The 21866-nt window shown below is 45.7% G+C and overlaps 2 protein-coding genes across 13 annotated transcripts in view; both read left to right on the top strand.

Annotated features, from left to right (window-relative positions):
- LOC121672704 (protein PRRC2B-like) overlaps positions 1 to 7625 on the top strand; it is a 46889-nt gene extending 39264 nt beyond the window's left edge. For 7 of the 10 annotated variants that reach the window (XM_042045476.1, XM_042045477.1, XM_042045480.1 and 4 more), the window contains exons 29-32: positions 885 to 1061; positions 1734 to 1825; positions 2351 to 2471; positions 2864 to 7625. In XM_042045476.1, the coding sequence (XP_041901410.1) occupies positions 885 to 1061; positions 1734 to 1825; positions 2351 to 2471; positions 2864 to 3004 (531 nt within the window). In that variant the 3' untranslated portion in view covers positions 3005 to 7625. The other 3 variants (XM_042045483.1, XM_042045482.1, XM_042045484.1) reach the window with 2 other exon arrangements.
- Positions 7626 to 7908: 283 nt separating this feature from the next.
- On the top strand, positions 7909 to 20613 carry LOC121672701 (protein O-mannosyl-transferase 1-like). Of its 3 annotated transcripts, none has more exons than XM_042045471.1 (21): positions 7909 to 7936; positions 8623 to 8746; positions 9353 to 9496; positions 10155 to 10261; positions 10838 to 10888; positions 11232 to 11378; positions 12097 to 12208; positions 12704 to 12769; positions 12897 to 12990; positions 13422 to 13577; positions 14149 to 14279; positions 14505 to 14600; positions 15924 to 16016; positions 17008 to 17104; positions 17194 to 17286; positions 17797 to 17917; positions 18180 to 18277; positions 18792 to 18905; positions 19392 to 19518; positions 19602 to 19779; positions 19989 to 20613. In XM_042045471.1, the coding sequence occupies exons 3-21, from the start codon at positions 9375 to 9377 to the stop codon at positions 20161 to 20163; spliced, it is 2178 nt and encodes a 725-aa protein (XP_041901405.1). In that variant the 5' UTR covers positions 7909 to 7936; positions 8623 to 8746; positions 9353 to 9374; the 3' UTR covers positions 20164 to 20613. The 3 variants fall into 3 exon arrangements, with proteins under 3 accessions (XP_041901405.1, XP_041901406.1, XP_041901404.1); XM_042045472.1 differs by lacking the exon at positions 7909 to 7936 and adding an exon at positions 7955 to 8174; XM_042045470.1 differs by lacking the exon at positions 7909 to 7936 and having other exon boundaries at positions 8220 to 8746.
- Positions 20614 to 21866: the final 1253 nt, after the last annotated feature.

Here is a 21866-nt window from a genome sequence, read left to right as displayed (position 1 = left end):
ATAGCTGTGTTTGTGGGCATGTGCTCTGATTCTCTGGAGAAATTTGATAATTTTATTAAACTCATCTTACGTTTATCTTGTGCAACTTGTTAAGGTTTATTTTTTGTTTCAGAGGGATTTTTATGTTGTGACTGACGTAAAGAGTTAATCCTGAAAGTAACTTAGGTGAGGAGGAGAATACTGGCAAAGTAAATATTTGAAGAAATGCTTTATCCATCATAAGCGAGTAACTTGGTTTCTTTTGCCAGCCTTAGATTGGTTTATATAGTTATTCCAAAGTGTTGATAGAACCTCCCAAATCCAGCAATTGTGCGAAAATCTGAGGAAACAGGAGGCGCCTCAGCCCTGAGCTACGTTGTCTTTTGTAATTGCTCTTAATTACATCCATCATTGGTTTGAAGCTCACCACAAAACATGGAGCTGAGGTCCCCATTGCTTTCTCTAGAGGTCCGATCCTCAAAATGTTGTGGTGTAAAAGTGTAGGAGATTTTCTGGCTTGGGCAGCAAACACAAAAACAAAAGCACGTGACACTGCGCTGTCTGACACTGGCATTGTATCAAGGGAAAACAGACCTGTGAAGTGACCATGAGGAAGACTGGGAAACTGGGCTCTAGGAATGGAGGAAAGCCCCCATCCAAGGGCAGTTATGTTAACTTGATGGCATGTTATAAACCCAGCTGATAAGGGTGTTGGCAGCACTGCCAGAACATCCATTTCAGTGTGAAAGTCCCTCCGTTACAGTGATTTGAATTTATTCTGTGCCAGACTGCGCTGCTTGGGAGCTTCCTGTTGGCAAGGCTGTGCTGTCAGGGTATTGGGAGGCAGCATGTCAAACACGAGACTGTTACTGCCATTGAGGTAACTACATGTCCTTGTCACACAGCTGACAATGCCTGTGCCTGGCTCCCAGCTGCCTCTGCCCCGCTACGGCTCTGGCCAGCAGCCCCTGCTTCTGCCACAGTCCATCCAGCTTCCTCAGGGGCAAAACCTGCCTGTAGGAGCTCCCCGAAGAATCCTCCCTCCTGGATCCCAACCTTCTGTTCTTGCTGCCAGCAGGGAGGTAAGGATTAAGTCCTGGTGCTGCTCATGGCATTCAGTAACCCCTCCTGCGTTGAAGTTTTACTTCTTGCTTGTTAAAGGGGAGAATGGCTTGTTTGGGATCCTTAAATATCCAAGCCAAGGATTGCTGTTAAAATGAAGGAACCCTTTTCCCCTCATCTCCAAAGTGCAAGCCAGCAGTTTTCAGGTTTTGCTGCTGGTCATCATTCTGTTTCCAGGGGGCCACATCCTGCCTTGATCCAGTTTGGAGTCTCCAGTTTTATTACATGTTTACACAGGTTTCCCCAGAGTGCTTGAGGGGTGGTGAGCTCCAGACACAGTTGGAATACTGCCCAGATATTTCACTCTGTTGTGAAGCTTGTCCATTTGAGTAGGTATATTAATGTCATGTCTGGTTTGATGGATTCATATAATGAGTTTGTCTTATTACAGGGGAGAGAGAGCACAGCAGTTAACTTCCAGGTTCTGTATTTGCTTGTGCTGCTGGCTTGGTGCTTTAATACAAACAGATTATTTCACTTACAAGCCTCACTTTCTTCACCTGAAAAATACTACTTCTTTTAATGGGCACAATGGGGAGAAGGGCAAAGATTTGGCTTGAGTGTTTATATGAAGTAATGAGTGATTTGTAAATGCAAAGATGATACTCTCTCTCACTCATTTTCCTCTGTAGTCCTCCCAGATGGAAATGAAAGGGTTTCATTTCTCCGATGGTAAACAGAGCATGTCCTCCGGAGGGTCTGTACCATCCTCACACACGTACAGGTGAGATGTTCACAGAACTTGGGCTCCTTAGTCAGGATGGGGGAGAAACATGTGGTGCACCCATCATCCCTGTACAAGATCCACCTGGGTCTTCATGTCTGGAATGGGCTTACTTCAATCCAAATGCTCGTATCTGAGTGCATGGTCATGGCTTTCATTTTGGGTGTGGGCCAGTGTGTGTATCTGACGTGGTGCTTTGTGGGAAGTGCATAAAGTTACCTGTTCACCAAATCTCAAAGGTTGGAATTGGTGTGTGCTTTTGTTCCTTGTGGAGGTGAGAGGATCATTGAATAAATGTTAATGGTCCTGAAGATGGGAGTGCATATGTCTATACACATCAGGTCATTGAGGCTTTTGGGACACTCAGGTTTTTTTTGGTTTTTTTTTCTCTCCTAACCCGCCTGTGTGTTGTCGTTTGGACTGTGGAGCTCACTGATCTGCACAGCACAAACTCGTGCCCTGTCTATTGCTGCTTTGCTGTCTCTTTTACTTTCACACATGAATAAGGCTCTCGTTCCATTGTAGAATTTACTCCATGAATGTTGTCGACTCTTCGATTTCCAGGCCTAGCTCTGCCAGCCCCAGCGGGAAGCCGTCGGGACCAGCAGTGAGCATGGGCTCTGTGCAAGGACACTATGTACAACAGGTAGTGTACCTGAGTTCTTTGTACAGCCCAAAAATACCTGCTCTTCTACACTGTTGTGTTTGTGCCTTGGGCTGCAGAGGAGAGGCAGCAAGGTAGAAAGGCCTGTGTTAACTGAAGGTCCATGTGGGAGCTGGTATTTTCCCCTGGCTAGGTGGGTGTTCTACTGAGTCCAAGAGTAATGCTGTGTAGTTTGAAAGTCAGGAGAGATTAGAGGATTACCTGTTCTACTGTAGAATATTTATGAGTTACTTGCATTGCCAAGTATGTGAGACACTGAGATTCTTAAATGTGAGGTGTTACAGGAGCAAATTTGATGTCTTTCATGAAGTTTGCTTATTCTGTCTGCCTAGAGGTGTCTGTCCTAGCTAATGCTTTGGTTTTTGTGTCAAAAGGCAAAGCAGCGGGTGGATGATAACAAAGCCAATCTGGGAGCAGTGAAGCTGCAAGAAACAGCCTCCACAAACCAGATGAAGCCAGTGCGCACAGGAGCGATCAAACCTCAGGCAGTCAAAGTGGAGGAGAGCAAGGCCTAGGAGCACCTCTGATGCCCGGCTGGTCCTGCTGCCTGAGAGGCACCACAGCTTAGACTGGACCCCACTGTATGTCCTGAAAATCTCACCAGATCTATCCCCACCCCACACTGACTGACTACAGCGACATCATTCAAGCCCCTCTCCCAACAAAGCAGTTTGAAACAGTGGATACGACATTGACCTGCTTGCTTTAAAACAAACCAATCATGTGACTTTTAAGTGGCTTTAGCCATTTTTTTTTATTTCCCCCCCCATGCCCCATCCACAGGTAGCTGTGATCGCTCACTTGGCAAAGCCCGTCCTTCTCCTTCCTTACTTCTGTCTCAGCAGAGTGGCAACTGGGGGAGAGGGGTTAGTTTGAGGTTTTTCATTTTAAAGGCAGCTGAGGTTTTTACAAAAAAGCTGTATCTTTGTTTATAGCAGAACTTTTATATGTTCTCTCATTCCCCCCCTTCTTTCTGCTTTCCTCATTCCTTTCAGAAAAGAATTCCCTTCAGCTAAAATGTGTTCTGACAAAACTGCTTAGTTTTGTATATGGTTCTGTGCTATGTTGAGAGTTTGAGTTTGTTTGGGTTATTTCCCCAGATGATTTAGTCTTTCAGACTATTTGATTAAAAAAAACCAGGACAGTTACGGCATTTGTTAATTTTTCAGTATTTTTGTTTGACGCTAGAAGCAGTGCTTGCATTAGGAGTAAATGTGTACTAAAGACATAGTATATCAGTGCATAAATCCTGAAACTTGCACCACTTCAACACAGCTTTGGGGTGCTTTGTGCACAATAAAATTCGGCATTTTCATTTTAAGGAAAAAAAAACCAAACCACCAAATTTCTGTTGCAAACTCATACAGATCTAGGGGTTTGATTTTTCCTTTTTGCGGGTTTCGGATTTTTTTAGCGACTGCAAAACACACAAGAAGATGTAAATCATAGATTTACAAAACGTGTTTTGTAACATGTTAGGAAGAAAAAAAATTCTCCTCACAGCACATGGGTCAGAAGAGTTGGCTAGAGCCAACGGGTCTGTATGGACTACTTTTTGTAGTTGTGATGCTCTCTCATGCTCCCTGCCTTGGCTGCTTGAATTCTTCATGTCTCCTGAGACTTGTCCTATATTGTGTCCATCCCTCGGGGCTGCTCTCCTAAGCTTTGCTCTTTTCCCTGAGTCTTACTTTCTGTTCCTCTAATCCACAGCCTTTTGTAAAATTTGCATAGAAACGTGTTGGTAAGGGAGCCCCTCTGCAAGGCACACTTGGAACCTCCTGTTTTGGGTTGGAAGCGCATGGTTACAGAGGCAGTTTGGAATCATCCTTCTCTCCTTCCCCAGGTGAACAGCAAAGGGTTCTTTACTCTGATGCAGTTGCATACAGTGTGTGTACAGCATCGTCACCTCACCACTCCTCTCCAGTATTTGATGATCTACACAAGGAAGATCCCAGTGGGAGAGGTTGGGTTTTATTTCTTTGGCTGTTTGGTTTTGGTTTATGTGCGTGTGTGTGTGTGTGCGCGCGTGTGTATACGTAGATTTTTTTAGGACGGACTTAAAAGTTCCTGAAAGGGCTTGGAGTCCTTCACCTGATGGTAGTCTAAAGTAAAAACTACTTTCAGCTAACTTGGTTTGTGTTGTTTAGCTCTTTCAAAATGTAAAGTAGGCTGGTCACTCTGAAGTGAGGGACAGAACCATTTTTGGAGATGATAGCTTGCTCATGGGCTGTGCGTCAGCCTCTGCTGGGTGGCAGAAAGTCATTTGGTGGTGGTTCCAAAGAAGATATTTTGAACAAAGAATGTATTGGGGAAGGGATCTGAAAGGTGTTCTTGTTTCTTTGTTTGCCTTTTTTTTTTTTTTTTTTCCCTCCCTCTTCCCTTTCTGGAAAAAGATCCTTTGTAACTTTGTAAGGATGCATTTGAAGTTTTAAGCTAGGCATAAATATGATTTTTATACAGTAGCTTTAAAGAGCTTAGAAACCTAAACTAACTTAGGCATAGTAATGTCCCCTCTGCACAGGTGTCCCCATGGATCATGGCAGAGAACCCGAAGGGAAAGGGATAGCATGGTACTCAAGAAAAAATAAGAGCTCTTTTTTTCTTAGGTTTTATGGATTTTAATTTCAGAGCAGAGTGTGCCAGCGTCTCTCTAGCATCCTCCTTAAAGTACAGGGTTTGAGATTTAGCGACAAATATTTCCCCCAACCTTCAGACATCTCCCAGACCTGCATCCTCATCTGCTAGTCCTGCTCCCAGTGTTTTCCAAAGATTGCACCACCAGTAAGTCATTCCACCTTCATTTGTATTTTCTCCCTTGAAATACCATTAAACAGCAGAATTGTCTGTTTGGGATTTTTTTATTATCCTTCTGCCCAGCTGGCCCTAGCTAATACGAGCCCTGAATCTTAACTAATGGCTAAAGAGACTTACCTGAGCCCCCCTCTTCTCATCTCTTCCCGACTCTAGACACACTACTTCAGCTTTACAAAGACATTAACCTCCTTCCTCCCACCTGTATGACTTCAGAATGGTCAAACGTGTTGGAGAAACTGGGTTATTGCAAGATCCAAGTTACTGCAGTCCCTCTGGTGTAAATGCCATCAGAACTACAAAACTTCCTGTTGAAAAAGGTCACCCTTCTTTCTCTTTTAATCCCTCCATTCCTTCCCCCAACAGAATAAAACACTAGAATTTATTTATACGTATTTGATGTTGTAGGTCTAGGTGAAAAAGTAATTGTTTCACTGCTCTATTTATATATTATGTCTGAATTATTCTGTGCAGGAAAGGCCAAGAAATGCATGTGAGTTTCATTCCATTCCTCACCTTTGCGTGACTGTCAGCTGCAGTTGGCAAGACTCTCTCACTTAGTGGAGTTTTGTGTGATGGAAAGCAGTTTTAGAGCCCAAATTTCTACGGTGCAATATCCTTCTCTGGCATATATTTTTGCTTGTTTGTTTGTTTGTTTAAAGCTAGTTCAAGGTTAGTGCAGTTTGTGGTGCTCTGGAGTCAAAAGGAAAAGCCTCTGATCCTCAAAGGAGCAGAAATGCCAAGGGAGCTGGAATGCTGATAAAAAATCCAGCATGGAGAGGAGGATGGAGATGGCACAGTATCAACACAGTTACAGAGAGTCCTTCTGCTTGCTGTCTGCACTCCTGAAGGGTTGATTTATTGCTGATTTATTCCTTTGTGAGTTGCTTTTGCTTTAACTGGAAGTCAGCTACCAAATTGCAGCTTCCTTCTGCTGGGAAAGGTGCAGGGTGCAGTGGGAGGGAAAGGTGGAATCCATCTTTCCAGCAACAGTGGGTGAAGCAGGAATGTTCAGAGGCTGACTTTGCTGCTCATGTTCAGCAGAGGGTCTGAAGCCCCTGTGTGATCAGTTCCCTGTCACACAGTGAGTCATGGCCAGCAGCTCCCCAGTCAGTGCTGCTTTCCTCACCACTTCTGCTGTTAGCTCTTCATTTAAAAATAAATCAACGTTGAAGTCTGGGGGGGGGTAAAAAAGCACTCCAGTATATTTTAAATGACAAGCAGAAGCAGCACAGTCACCAGTGACACAGGTATTGCTGTTGATGTTCCATAGCTTGCTCCTGGCTGTGCCAGCTGTGCAGTGTCAGCACCTCTGGATGTGTTTGCTGTCCGTTGTGTGTGGTGTTCACACAGAGGCACTCACTCCATCAACACCTTCCTTACAGGAATGCTGCAAAGCTACAAGCTGCCCTGTGGTTCCTGTGTGTTTATAGATAGGTATTCAAACTGAGCCGAGTGTTTTTGCTGTGTCTCACCTCTAGGCTACTCCAGTCACGTTGCAGCCAGCACCCTTGCATGCCAGGACCTCCTTCTGTTGCATTTTCTTAACCCTCCCTTTTACTCCAGGCTGGTTAAGCACAGGTTAATTCCTTGTAGCACTGGTTATTTTTTATTCAGCAGCCCAGTTTCTTCATAAGAAAGTTGCATTTGTGAATAAAATTTAATTCACAACAGCCACCAGCGTGCTTAGTTGTGGCCCATGGACAGAAAAGGTGCATTTTACTGAAGCAAAAAAGAGACGGTAGAGTCCAGCTATTTTTGTTGTTTATTCTAATCCAAAGACCACCAGGTTTTCCCAGTGGCCATAGACACTCGCTTGGCTTGTTCTGGCTGCTCCAGGTGTCCTTGGCTGTTCCCCCAGGAATCACAGCTGCAGCAGTGAGGCGCTCACCCTTTAGCATGTCTCGAGGCATTGTCCTTAGCTGGAATCCTCCCTCTGGTTCTGTATAAATTGCATTTGTTGTTTCTCAAGGGGATATTGTCCTCCTTAAAGCTTTTAACTTCATGACCTGTATAGTAAATTTTTTTTGGCCTTTCCTCTCTTTGTCTTTTCATGTAGACCAGATATTTGAAAGGGCAGACGATGGATAATTGTGTAACGTGCAACCTGTTTATATTTTTTGGAAACTTTTACTCGGACCGGAATTTGAATCACGGAATCACCAGGCCAGTTGCGGCACACTCTTTATTGCCCTTCTCGTTTCAGTACCTATTGTTTCTCCTTTCAAATATGTGATTGTATTAGCTCTTTCCATATGAAAGAATTCTCCTTATTTAAATAAAAAAAAATTAAAAAAAAAAAAAGCAGATTATGCTTTTCTCAAATTCCCCAGTGCCTTGTCTGGTTATTTTAGTTAGAAACCTGGGCGGGTTTTTTTTTTTCTATTAAGTTTTTGTGAATGGTGGTGGCACACCACTGATGCCCCAGAGTGGGGAGGGGGATGGACACAGTGTTTGGGGTGCTGTGGCGCCCTCGGCCGCGGTCCGTGGCTATGACCGTGCGCCCTCAGAGCCGCCATTGCGGGGGGGCCGGGCCCGGTCGCTACACGCGGGCGTCGCCATGGTAACACATCCGGGTTCCTCTGGGTCCGCCCCGCGTCGCAGCGTGCGCCTGACGTCACATCCGGCGTCGCCAGGTAGGGGGCGGGTGGAGCGCGGCGCGCGGAAGGGCCACGCCTCCGCCCCGGCGCGTGGGGCCCGTGAGGAGCGGGGGGGTCCCGGTCCTGATCCCGGTCTTAGTGCTGATCCTGCTCACGTTCCCCGTCTTGGTCTCCATCCCAAGTCCTAGTCCCGGTCGTGTTCCCGGTCCCGGCTCCGCAGTGCCGCCGGTCACTCGCCCCCATCACCTCCGTACAGCTGAGGGGGGTGGGCGAGGTCTGGGGGGGGCTGATGTCTCCGGAGGGTGGGGGGGATTCGGGTCGGTGTTCCTTTGGCCCCCAAAAACACTCAAGGGAGGATCCAGGGCTGGATCCAGGGTGCGCGGTGGGTCCTAGTGACCCTCTGAGGGCGAGCTGTGCGGTCAGCAGTCCTGCTGTCCCCCCGAGAGCTTGAAAAGGGAACAAGGCGGGGTGGGGCGGTGGTCTTGCTGCCCCCTGATGAGGGGTGCAGAGCCTGGCAGGGGTTTGAGGGTGCCCTGAGGAGGAGCCCGAGGTGGTGCTGCACACCCGCTCCGAGCCCAGCTGCACTGGGGGACCAGCGGGGCCTCCGTCAGGTGCTCCCGGGGTCCCAGCGCCTGCGAGGGGCTGACAGAGCCCAGGGGGGAGCACAGCTCTGCCAAGGGCTCCTGAAAACCTCTGTTCCACGCAGCGCTTGTGTTTTGTAGGCAGAGAGAAACCAGGCCAGTGGCACCGCTCTGGATGGTGGTGATGTGCTCGCATCCCGCTTTGTTCTCTCCTGATCAAAGCCACGCAGATGGATTTGTTCTGGTAACTTTCCGTTGTGTTGAGGTGAGGAGACACAGCGCTGATTCTCTGTTATTTTCTGACCTAGCTTTTAGCACTTCTGCTTAAACAGCACCTATATGTGTGCTCCAGTAACCAGCTTTGTAAGGCAGAGGGGATTTGGAGGGGTCTGCTGCTCCCTTCCCCACCCCCAAACAAATACCTAAGTTGGCACGGAAGTAACTTGTTTAAGGGGTTTTTTAAAGCTACCTGAGCTCTAAATAGCTCAGTTAGTGAGGTAATCTGGTGCCTGAGCACATGGGTTGTCCATCAGTAGCATCAGAATTTGAGCTGTGAGGTTTGCTTGCACAAAGCAGAATATAGGCTGGAGAATTAAGCTGCTGTGTTTCTGGAGAACCAGTGTAAGAATAAACAGGATTTCTAGCTTACTACTGCAGGCAGAAGCAGGGCAGATGAAAAGTATGTCAGTTTAGTAACTTTTTTACAATTAGTCCTGTACATAGAATAGAAATGCAGATCATGAAGAGCAAGAGGATTTTGGGAAACGAATTACCATGAGCTGCTTGTAGCAGAAATTAGGCCTGATGCTTTCTGTGAGGTGTTCAGCTCTGTGTGCCAAAGGGTGACTGCTGTTCTCTTCTGCTCTTGAAGGTTCAGACAAACCTTTGACAGGATGTTGGGGTTTCTGAAGGAGCCAGTTGTGGTCACTGCAAAGATCAATGTGAACCTCGTGGCACTGACTGTGATGGGATTAATAAGTCGTCTTTGGGGGTTTTGCTATCCACGGGCTGTGGTGTGAGTAAAGTTTCTTTTCTACCTGAATGACACAAACTTGTCTGTCAAACATTTGTGGGTAAGAATGCAGGAGCAGAAGAGCACAGCTTGGCTGATGTCAGCCTCTGTAAATCATAGAGTCACAAAATCCCAGACTGGTTTGGGTGTGAAGGGACCTTAAAGCTCATCCCATTCCACCCCCTGCCATGGGCAGGGACACCTTCCACTATCCCAGGTTGCTCCAAGCCCTGTCCAACCTGGCCTTCCAGGGATGGGGCAGCCACAGCTCTGGGCAACCTGTGCCAGGGCCTTCCCACCTTCATGGGGAAGAATTCTTTCCTAAAAATTAATCTCAGCCCACTCTCTGTCAGTGTCAAGCCATTCCCCATTGTCCTGCCACTCCAGGCTCTTGTAGTCTCTTCACATCTTTCCTGTAGGCTCCCTTCAGGTACCAGGAAGCCACAACTAAGTCACCCCTGTGGGCCTTCTCTTGTCCAGGCTGCACAATCCCAATATGGTGATAGTCTTTCCCTAATAAAACCCCCTGAGGAGGAGGGGCAAAGCCTCAGTGCTTCGTTGCATTCTTAGCTTTCTGCCAACAAGTCAGTGTTTGCTTTCCAAGTATCCCTGCAGGATAATTCCAGTTAGATTTGACATATTTCTGCCTCTGGTGTCTCAGGTTTGATGAAGTTTATTATGGCCAATTCGTTTCACTCTACATGAAGAGGATCTTCTTTGTGGATGACAGTGGCCCACCTTTTGGCCACATGCTGCTGGCCTTGGGAGGTAAGGTCTCCTGGAACTGGGAAGTGCCTGTTGCGTGTTCCTGTGGAAGAGAGAGGTGCTGGTTAGAAATGAATCATCAGATCCAGTTATGGGGGGAGGGCACAAGGCAAATGAGAGACTCTGAGCTTGACAGAATTGAGTTTTCCTTTATTTAGGATTGTTAGGGGGCTGTTGCATGAGTAGAGGGGGGATGATGAAGCCATGTATCCATCACCTCACTGCTGTCTAGTCCTTTGGATAAAGAGAAAGGTAAGATGAGAACTGCTAGTGACAAGAAATAGGCAACAAGCCTCAGTTCCTTTCTGTAGCTATCACAACATGAAAGTGTCTGTATGGGAGGGAGGGATTAAATATACATCTGACTTTGTCACTGAGAATCCCTTGTTCCCAATTTATATTCTTTGTGCCTCTGCACATTCTCAAGCATTGCTGCAGACAGAACAGTATCAAAGAGGACCCTTTTGGGAAAGAGGGCCTTCATGCAAGGAAAAGCTGTGTGTTTGGGAAATGGTTCCCAATTTAGCACCAGGTTTTATACATGTTTTGAGACTGGAAATTCTCTTGTTCATGTTGTAGGTTACTTAGGAGGATTTGATGGAAACTTCCTATGGAACAGGATCGGAGCTGGTAAGAGCTGTTTTCAACTGTCTCATTCTTTAGAGAAAATAAGCAAAATTTCAGCAACTGACAGATTCCTTTTGCCTGTCTAGTGGAAGTAACACTTTATCCAACACCTTCACTTCTCTTTTTAAATAAGTCTTCTGCAGGTCTCTAGCACAAGCTAAAAGCACTATGAATTCATAGCACAAGCTTTCTAAATCAGCCAAGCAGTTTAAGCAATACAAGATGGACAAATTAGTACAAGTAGGAGTTAGATTCATCTAACAGCTAAGAAATTCTGTCTTGGTCTGTCCTCTCTGCAGTTAAGTTTCCAAACTGGTGCATCACTGTTTCCTGTTTTCTGTTTCAGAATACAGCATGAATGTTCCTGTGTGGTCCCTGCGACTCCTGCCAGCTCTGGCTGGTGCTCTCTGTGTGCCTTTAGCCTACCAGATTTTGGTTGAACTGCACTTCTCCCACTGTGCTGCACTTGGAGCTGCTCTTCTTATTCTCTTAGGTAAGGTTGTTCCACTGAGCCCCTGGGAGGGGAGGCCTGTACTCCCTTCCTCAGAGGCTTGCAGGATGAGTTACAACATACTGGTTTTTAACAGCAGGACGACCCTACTTGCAGTCAGAGCTCATCAAATTTCTTCATGTCCAAACTGCAGCAAACCAGCCTATGTCCTTAGCACAGTGATTTGACACTGTTCTGGTGTGTACAACTCAGCTGGTTCTGTTTCTCTGAGGGGCTGCTGCCAGCTGCCTGAGAGGAAAAGAGCCTCTCAGCAGCCTTTTAGCAGCCTGATAAGAGACACCTCTCCTAGCTACCAGCTGCTCTGATTCTGGCTCATTGCAGCTTCCTTTCTCGCAGTTCTGTTGCGGTGCTCATTGCTTGCTGTGCTCACTGCCTGGACTCTGCCTTGAGAAGCACCTCTCTGGATTTCCCAGTACTGATTTTCTTTGCCTTTGTAGGAAGTACAGCAGCTTTATCTGCCTCCTGACAGACTTGACTGCTCACCCAGCTCTTTGTCTTGGAAACAGTTATGGCCATGTAATTTGCTCCTGCTGGAAGGTTTTTGTCCCTCTAAACCCAGCACTTGCCCATTACAGCCAGTAGGAATGGGCTGTCCCTAAAAGGGCAGGTCCTTCTGTTAGATAACGATTTAAAAGTCTGAGGTAGCACTTGCCTATAGAGAAGTTTCTCTAATTTTGTGTCTGTCTCTCTTTTCCAACAGAGAACTCTCTGATCACTCAATCAAGGTTCATGCTTCTGGAATCAATACTGATTTTTTTTATCCTGCTTGCAGTTTTGTCCTACCTGAAGTTCTACAATTTGAAAAAGCACAGGTAAAGCTGAATTGTCTCCCACTTTTTTGGATATTCTCATGGTGACATTTTTTTTTTGTCACAGACTGTGTTTTTCTATGCCTCTTAACCATTCGGCAACTCACTTCATCTGTCTGTAAAATCCAATGCTTTGACCTCTCGTATGGCTGCCCAGATGTTTTCTCCTGAGCAGTGTTAAAGACTGATTTTACTGTTAGCAGGGTTGTCTTTTTTTAATATTAAAATAGAAATAAAATCTATTTTATAGAAATAAAATCTAAAAGGTAGCACTTCTTTGCCCAAGCAGATTTTTTACTGGAAGGTTTCCTCCTGTGCTCAGAAACACTGGTGATATCAGGTCACTTAATGCTCCTTTATAACTGTTTACAGGCATTCAGTTTAGAGATATTTGTCTCTTTTGTTCTCTGATCCTTGCAGAGGATGAAGTAATCCTTAGTACAGTAAAATTATCTTTAAACTGAGCCTAGCAAGTGATTTAATACATTTATCTTTAAGTGCCTTCTCTGGAAGCTGGTGGTTTTGGCTCTTGCTGACTGGAGTAGCCTGTTCTTGTGCAGTTGGGTAAGTGATGATATCTTACCTGGACTTTAATGCCTCCTGTTCAAGAGAATGTTTGCATATTTATATCTTGTGTTAGGTAATTGTGTAGTTTTTAACCATGTTCATTTTTTATGCACTTTCTTTTCAGAGTGAAATATATGGGCCTGTTTACCTATATGCTGCTCTTGGCCATTGCAGGACTCCACTTCTGGCACATGATAGGAGACCAGGACTTGTCAAATGTAGGTAGCACAGCATGCAAAATTTATTATTTGTAACTTTTCAGTGCAGGAGCCTTTCAAGCCCACAGATAACACTGCTGTCTGTAGCTGGCTTTTGTACTAAAATTCCTTGTCTGGAAACCCTCCTGTCTTAGCACAGTTCTCAGCTCAGTTGCTGAGGAAGATGGAATTAAGTTTAAGAACAATATGTGTGTGTGATTGTCTTTTCTGCTGTTATCTGTGTCTTGGTAATGTGTGACTCAGAACATGCACTTGTCTCACACAATCCTGCCAGCTCCACTTCAAATCCTTGCTGGAAGTTATCCAGTGGCCCACAAAGTTACAGCTGAATGAAAGTGGTGGGGAAAACTTAGAAAAAACAAAACAAGCTAAGTGTTCTGGAATTTTTAATATCTAGAGCATGAACCAGTGAGTTTTCTCTGTTCTTCCAGGTTTCCTTGCTGTGCCATTTTCTAGCCCGGGGTCTGGCCCTCATCATCATCCCCATGGGGTTGTACCTCTCCTTCTTCTATGTTCACTTGGCTTTGCTGTATCGCTCTGGGCCTCATGACCAGATCATGACAAGTGCTTTCCAAGCCAGCTTAGAGGTAAAGGAAATGTGGTCTTGGAACTGATTTATTAGAGAGAAGAGGGGGAAATGTTCACTATTAGGTGGTGTTCAGTCCTGTTCCTCTGATCTTGCATATTTTTTCCCTTTTATGTCATTTAACTATTTTGCTGCTGTAGTACTGCTTTAAGGTGAAGCAATAATGACTGAATCCTAATAACAGATGAAAAGCTTTTCCCAGTGAACCAAGAGCAATATATTCACTCTTCTGCTGAAGGTTTGTCCCTTCCTACGGGAAACTCCACAGAAGCAGATACAGTGCTGAACTCTCATGTGGTGATGTGGTATACGATAGGAGTTCTTAGCCTGTCTTTTAGAACATGGCTTTAGGGATTTCCTGAGACCCTGTAGTCTTAGTTTTTTAGGTGTTTAGGTGTCTATTTACTATCTATTGAGTATGGTGCTGCAAGACTTGATTTTGGTAGATAAAACCAAATGAGAAGGCACTGTGTGAAGATACTGCTGTGTTGAAGTGGCATGTGACTCAATAGAATTTAAACAGCCTCTGGGTGGTTTCTTCTTTGTATTTATCCTGTCCTTACCCTTCTCAGGGTGGGCTGGCTCGAATCACTCAGGGTCAGCCCTCAGAGGTGGCCTACGGCTCTCAGATCACCCTGCGGAACGTGCTGGGCAAGCCCGTGCAGTGCTGGCTCCATTCTCACACCAACACTTACCCCATCAGGTGAGCAATTGGGGTCTGTATGGGGAGGGTGGAAGCAGGCTCTGCTGCTTCACCGGCCAGTCCAAGTGTAGCAGTTTAGGTGCTGGCAATGTCGTCATTAATCCTTCAGATTCCCTGTGTTCTGTAGGAGTGATCAGTGATGTGGTGCTGGTTTGTATTGCTGGCACTGGTGAGTGCAGCAATGTACCTTTACACTTCTGTGGGGTTTTGTAACTTCCTGTGCAGGTATGAGAATGGCCGAGGGAGTTCCCATCAACAGCAGGTGACCTGCTATCCCTTCAAGGATGTGAACAACTGGTGGATCGTCAAAGATCCTGGAATGTGAGTATGCAGGAAATTTAAATTCAATCTATATGCTTCCAAAACCCAGCCAGGGCTTGGATTGGATTGGACATAACTCTTCGCTGCTTATGGGTGCAGAAGCCTTGGGTGATCTGAGCAAGTGATTGCAGCTCTTTGCACAATCCTCCTCAGTGTGGTAAAAGCATTATTGAGAACTCTCAAATCCTGTCTGAACTGCTCCTGTCGGAACGTGGGCTGTGCTGTGCACAAGGGGAACTTGAAAGACTCACAGGACCAGCGGAGATTCTTCAGGTGTTTTGCATGAAAGGGAAGCTCTGCTTTTTGAAGTGTGTGAGCCGTAGTGTTAGAGTGTCTTGATGAGTTTCATCAAACTTGAATGAGTCTCAGAAAAGAATAGAAAACACTTTTGAAAAATGAGTAGTTCTTTGTATTAGAAGCATGGAGTGAGCTGTAAGATCTGCCACATAGGGAAGGATTCCAAGTGGTGCTTTTACCTGAGAGGCCTGGTTTGTGCTGAAGTGTTTTGCCATTGTCACTGTCAGTGCAGAGCAGGACTCTCTGCTCTTGTTTAGCCAGTAAAAGCCCTTGAGTGATACAATTCCATACTGATCAAAAAGTTGCTTCTGTAGGTTTCTTACATTGTTCTGGGAACTTTATAAGGAGTCCTACCAGAAGGACTGTGTGCCATTACAAGTCATGTCCTCATTGGGAAAGTTTGTCCATGGTGCAAACCTTTCAAGTAGGGGCTTTACCAGAACCACAGACCCCAGATATATTCTTATAATTCTTCAAACTCAAAACACTCCTATGAGCACTGGAGGATGTGAAGTCCTTCAGTAAAATACAGACAGCAGTTCAGTGAACTGCAGTGTTCCCCCTTGCCATGGCCCTGCCCAGAAGCAAGGTGAGAGTTTACTCTGTATGGTGGAGAAAGCCATTAATTCTCCTATAATTGTGCCAAAGTGACATCAGCTGTAATACAGTACCCATCAGACCCAGAGAAGCACTTAGTGTTTCACACAAGCCACCAAACAGCTGTGCCATGGGAATAACCTTAATTCACTCCTGACTGACCTGGATTCAGAGACTGACCTAATGCCTGGAGTGTCAGTATCCCATTACTGATCCTCTGACTCATTCTGCCCTTAACTCACCTTTGCCTTGATGAGCTTTGTTTCCATTCTGGTACAACCTAGATACTGCTTTAATTTCTCATTTTTTTGCCTAAATGTCTGTCCCTGCCTGCAGCTTCATGACCTAACAACTTGGTTGTGACAAGGTTGTGTTCTACATAAAGATACATATAATTTAACCATTTTCTCTTGGGTGTCCCTTCACCAGGCAGCAGCTGGTGGTGAGCAACCCACCGCGGCCCGTCAGGCACGGGCACATCGTGCAGCTGGTCCATGGCATCACAACTCGCTACCTCAACACGTAAGTCCTTTCCTCGTGCTCTGCTGTGCCAAGCCTGCTGGCTCATTCTGCTGGGTTGGCTCTCAGAATAACCACTCAGGGGTTGAAGCACAGATATGACGTAAACTGCCTATTATTTGTGGATTTTTACACCAGTGAGCCTAGGAGGGGCCTCATGTGGTTAGTTCCATAAAGCATCCTTGTGGCCCAGAGGAAGGGTGCTGTATGCTTATTTATTTTTTTCTGGTTGACTTGGCAGTGGAATTTGATCCTAATCACAAACTTCTTAATGGTTGCTTACTGTTTCTGTTCTTCCGTACTCATGGCTTTTAGAGGATTTCACAGTTGTTCACATTTCACGGTAGTTTTGCAGATTCCTAAATACAGAGTCCCCTCTATGCATCTTCATCCTCACCTCTTCACTGCCCCCACTCCAGACAGGTGCAGGTATTCAGTATTTTGGGTGACTTTTAACCCAAAGCCAACTCCACTGACTGATGGCATGCTGCTACCCGAAGGATGTGCTCTGGAAGTTAGGAAGATGTGCTGGAGAATCTGCTGTGCTGTGGCTGATTGCCAGAGATTCTTGCCTGCTTTGAAAGCCTGCAGTATGAAGTTGCCTCCTGACTGCCTCCCAAAGGGCATCTGCGTGTACTTGAATATCACTCAGATTAGGAAGGGGGTTGTTCTGAGCTTGGGTTTTTGCTATGTCCCTTCCAAATCTAATTTGTTCATTATTGGAAACCCCAGTGAACAGCGTCTCTGTTTGTCACAATCAGTGCTTGTTCTCCAGCCTGGAATCACAGGCATCTGCATTGGCTTCCTCTGAGCCTGTTCCTGGCAGCTCTTGGTTGTGGGGAATGCTCTCTCTCAGAGTAAACAGTGCAATCTCTATAAGTGAGTTACTTTTTGCTTTATTACTGAATCCAGTCTAAGCCAATTCCATATGGGTTTGCTTTTTATATGTATTTGGGAAATGGTGGTGGAGGATCTTCCTTTATTTGTTTTCTAGGCATGATGTTGCTGCCCCTCTTAGCCCCCACGCCCAAGAAGTTTCCTGCTATATTGATTATAACATCTCCATGCCAGCACAGAACCTCTGGAGAGTTGTGAGTGGTCAAAGGGAGGGGAGGAGCTGATCATGCTCCAGCAGAAACAGCTGAGACAACATGGATCAAAAGCCATCTTTCTGTTGTAGGAAATTGTAAATCGTGAGTCTGACACGGATGTGTGGAAGACAATTCTGTCAGAAGTGAGGTTTGTTCACGTGAACACCTCTGCAGTGCTAAAGGCAAGTGGGGTTATGTTTATTTGCCTGTAGCTTTTGCTTCATGCAGTTTTTGTAATCTCAAAAACTCTGCTCCAAAATAGCTAAAACACTATAACAAATAACCCCAATAAGTAAATTAAAGGAAACAATAAACTTGCTCACTGTGACAAAAGAGCAGCGTGTGTTTTAAGGTAGTCACACTGGTACTTCATCCCTTTCAGCATCAAAGCTGTGCTGCTTCTCAAGAGGTTGTGACCATTGTACACAACTGGGGCTTACAAACTGATGCTGAGTCTTTGTGTCTGTGAGACCAGCTGGAATAATTAAAGATATTCTTCTTTACAAAGTTTACCAGAATCACTGATTTTATGGCTGTAGCATTTGTTGAGACAGTTTTGCGTGGTGACTCTTCACATATTTTCTGGCAGTCCCTTGCTGTCATGCAGTGCTCAGGCAGAGCCTGGGAACTTCTTCCATCCTGAAGTTCAGATTGGCAGAATTTTTAGTTTAAAAGTTATCTTCCTCTTGTAGCTCAGTGGAGCATCTCTACCTGAGTGGGGATACCGGCAGCTGGAGGTGGTTGGAGAGAAGCTGTCCAAAGGCTACCACCAGAGCATGGTGTGGAATGTGGAAGAGCACAGATATGGGAAAAGTATGTCTCAGCCATGTTCTTGAGGCAGATTTCTGTGACTGGGGGCACATCATGGTGATGTGAAGGTGGCTCTGTGTGTATGTGTCTTCAGTTGGCTCTATCATGATGTCAGAATCATTACAAAGTCCCTCCAAGTGCTGTTGCAGTTGGATGATGTATTGGAGGAGGGCTCCTGGGAGAGTGAGGAGCCTATGTGCTCTCTCCCTTTTCTAGCTTTCTGCCTGTTATGTGGTTATTTCTGAGCTATGCTGTTTTCTTCCAGGCCAAGAGCAAAAAGAGAGGGAAGTGGAACTCCACTCTCCCACACAGATGGACATCAGTAAAAACCTCAGCTTCATGGCAAAGTTCACAGAATTGCAAGTGAGTGTCTTGTTATTCCCTTCATTTTTCCTTCTGCTGCAGAGCAGGAACCTGAGCATTTCTGCAGACTCTGGGTCTGAGGATTCATTGTTTAATCCTTGCTGATACTTTGGCTTCCTCACTGAAAAAAAAATGTGTCTGAATGCACTTATAAGGGCATTAAAGACCTGAGCTGTCCAGTAATGAATACCCGAGTGATTGTGTAACAAAAAAGGGGGAGGAAAATTGGTTGGGCACCCAGAGGCTGCCTGAAACTGAGCTGTCATGTATGGTACATGCAGTGAGTAGTGCTGATGCTCCTTTCTATCTTTGTAGAAATTCACTAAGGAAAGTGCATCATTTGATAGCAAAATAAAACTGTTGTATTGGTCAGTATCCACATGAGATATGCAAAATGTTTCTCCACTCCCAGGTTAGGAACTTAACATCTTACATCTGGAGCTCTTCACCCATGCCTGCTATCCCACCTGTTATTCCAATTCTGAAAGCCTTCTGTTCACCTTTCTTTTTCTAGTGGAAAATACTCACATTAAAAAATGAAGACACAGAACATAAGTACAGCTCCTCTGCCCTGGACTGGATCACAATGGACACCAATATTGCCTACTGGCTCCACCCGACCTCGGGGGTAAGTACAAGAGGTAGAAGTAGCTGTGAAGCTGTTGAGAAAGCAGAACAGCTCAGATGTGAGCTCCAGGAGAGGGAGTCAGAGCAGAGCTGCAGCTTCCAGCCAAGGGACTCTTCCTGTATTAATACATTTTCCACAAGGGGTGAGATATTTATTTTAGCATGAGATACAGCTTTGACAGTACTTGCTTTTCATTAAATCATGACTGCTTGTGCTTTTTTTTTTTTTTAAAGGTAAATTGCAGTTTAATAGTTTCCATTCTTGATTTCATTTAGAAGATGAGTGCATCTCCAATAGCATATTTTAAATGCCTTCCATTACACAAGTCTTAAAGCAGCAAAGTTTATCAACCAGCTTTGTTCCAGGTTACTAGGCAGGCACATTCTGGAGCTTAATTTAGCAAGTTTGTGTAGGTAATACTTAAACTTACCTAAAAAAACCACAACATGTTCCTGCTTCTGGCTTAGACCATCATGTATCCTGCAGGCCCAGATCCACCTCCTTGGGAATGTTGCCACCTGGGCTTCAGCTAATGCTGCTGCTCTGATCTACCTGTGTCTGTCCCTGTGGTACTTGCTACGGCGAAGGAGGAAGATTTACGACATCCCTGAAGGTCTGATTGCACTGTGTGTGTGTGTCCAGGTGGAGGCTTGTGGCTTGTTCTGCTCTGACATGCCCATCTCCTGTCTCCTGCAGATGCCTGGCAGCTCTGGGTGTCAGCGGGAGGCATCTGTGGTGGAGGCTGGGCTGTGAATTACCTGCCCTTCTTCCTGATGGAGAAAACACTTTTCCTGTACCACTACCTGCCTGCTCTCACATTCCAGATTCTCCTCATTCCCGTGGTACTGCAGCATCTTGCCGATCATCTCTGCAGGTATTCAGCTTCAGCAGAAAAGTTCTCTTGAACAGGAGGACTGGCACAGTTCTTTCTCCAGGCCTGTCACCTGGGCAAGCTGCTGCAGGGAAAGCAGTGGTTTTTCTAGCAGTGGCCATACCCTGGCATTTGCCAGGCACAGGTCTTTTGCATGAAGTGTTTGGCCAGCCTTGATGTAACTTGAGTGCTCTTTCCCTCTCTCATCCCAGATCTGTGCTGCTCAAGAGCATGTTCAGTGCACTGCTTGTAGCCTGGTTCTCCTCGGTGTACTTTGTGTACTGCACCTTCAGCCCCGTGACCTACGGGCAGCCCGCGCTGGCCCTCACGGAACTCAAGGCCTTGCGCTGGAAGGACACCTGGAACATCCTCATCCGAAAGCAGTGACCACTCCAGCCTTGTCACAGCAAAAGGAAACACCTTCTGTGCAAAGTCAAGAGTTTATTGTTAACATCATGGAAATCTTATAACAGTCCCATCAGATATTTTGTGGTAGTCCAGATCTAATGATTACAGGAGAAGAAAAGAAAGGAACACTGTTACAGAAAAGGTCTCAACAGTAATACAGCTGTTAGGAGCACAGTTCCCAGTTTCTGCCCCTGTTACATGTACCCTTCACTGCCCCTCAGGGTGTGAAGGTTGCTGACTTCAGTCAGTAGCATCCCAGCTCCTTTGCTGGGAAGAGCTGCAACAATTTCTTCTCTTTCCCGGAGTATGATGGTGGTTTCTTCCTTCTGGCACTACATTGCATTTAGGGCTATTTCATGTGTTTTCTATCACTGTGGTCTGCAATCCCATGATACAAGTCACTATAAATGGACTCTTTCCAACACATCAGATACTTTTGTTCGTTTTCTTTGTTATGCCTGAAACCCAGGTTTTCCCAGCTCTAAACCTTGCCCATCTTTAACAAGCAGTAGCTGGCCCTGCAGCCTTACAGCATCATTCCATGACCCTATTCCTCAACAATGCATTGTTTGCCCCCAACTTCCAGTGCTCTGCTATCAGTTCTATTTATGTAAATACAGCATTAAGCTACATTTATAAATAGTTCATTCTGCATAGACTAATGACTTGTTACTATTATCTATTTATAATCATCTGACATAAGCATCACTTTTAAGAAGATAAGCAAAATAAAAAGACATTAAAAAATTGCTGTTACAGCTGAACAAGGCTTCAGGCAAGCCATGTACTGAACCAAAGCCAGAAGAATCCTTTGGCCTTGTGGCACTGATCTGAAGCCTGAGGCCTGTTACCAGCAGTGGCAGTATTGCCATTACGCCTCAGATCCCATGGGAATAGGAACTCTGGGCAAGGTAGGACTGATCCTGCTGACAAGGAAACCTGCTCCAACTTGTGCACGTGGGTTCAGGGTAAAAACACTGAAACCCAGCCCATGGCCTGGCCTGCACCAGCAGAGAATTCACAGAGAAGGAGAAGGCAGAGGTGAAGGACTGGGATTGCTCAGTGGGGAATTTCTGATGTCCCTGTGCAGGTGTCCAAGCAGGGCTGTAGTACCTGGGCCACATTCCATTTCCAGGTCCTGCAGGGCAGCACAAAGCTGCCAGAGCTGCATTCCCATGCCCCAGGGGCTCTTGGCTGCGCAGTTCCTCACTGCTCTAACGAATGCTATTCAAGGCTCCCCCCCACCCCCAGAGGAAGGTATGATCCAACACCACAGTCATTCAAAGTAGGTTTTAGTGACTGTTTTGCTCCTACTGTAATCAGCCCTGAGAGCTAATGCTTCAGTGCAGTAGCTCATACTCCAAGTATGTCCCCCTGAGCTAAACAGCACCCAGCAGCAGTCAGGAAATGATCTGCCTTCTCCTGGGCACTGCAGAAGTACCACTGAACTATCACTGAGACACCAAACCTTCACCCCTTGCCAGTGTTGAAAAGACTATAGGGATGAAAGTGCAAACTGCATTTCTTAAGTTCTGGGTTTTTTCTCTAAATTTTCAGCCACAGCAGAACCAAAGGTAGTGATTCTGAGTTAAGGGGAGAAAAAACTGTTAAGAGCCCCTCCAGCAGTGTTCCTTTCTATGCCTTTGTGCTGGCATAGTGCAAGTACCAGAATTACCTTTTAT

This window comes from Corvus kubaryi, unplaced genomic scaffold (assembly GCF_017639235.1).
Source record: "Corvus kubaryi isolate FWS band 111438036 unplaced genomic scaffold, C.kubaryi_AGA036_p1.0 64866, whole genome shotgun sequence".
Taxonomy (NCBI): Eukaryota; Metazoa; Chordata; class Aves; order Passeriformes; family Corvidae; genus Corvus; species Corvus kubaryi.
Note: the sequence above shows the minus strand (reverse complement) of the source record. Positions and strands in the feature narration are given on the sequence as shown.

Coding starts and splice junctions, on each gene's coding strand:
- LOC121672701 (XM_042045471.1), top strand. CDS start 9,375: ATGTTGGGGTTTCTGAAGGAGCCAGTTGTGGTCACTGCAAAGATCAAT. Junction 12,770..12,896: donor GCCTGTTCTTGTGCAGTTGG/GTAAGTGATGAT, acceptor CTTTCTTTTCAG/AGTGAAATATATGGGCCTGT. Junction 18,906..19,391: donor GGCTCCACCCGACCTCGGGG/GTAAGTACAAGA, acceptor TGTATCCTGCAG/GCCCAGATCCACCTCCTTGG.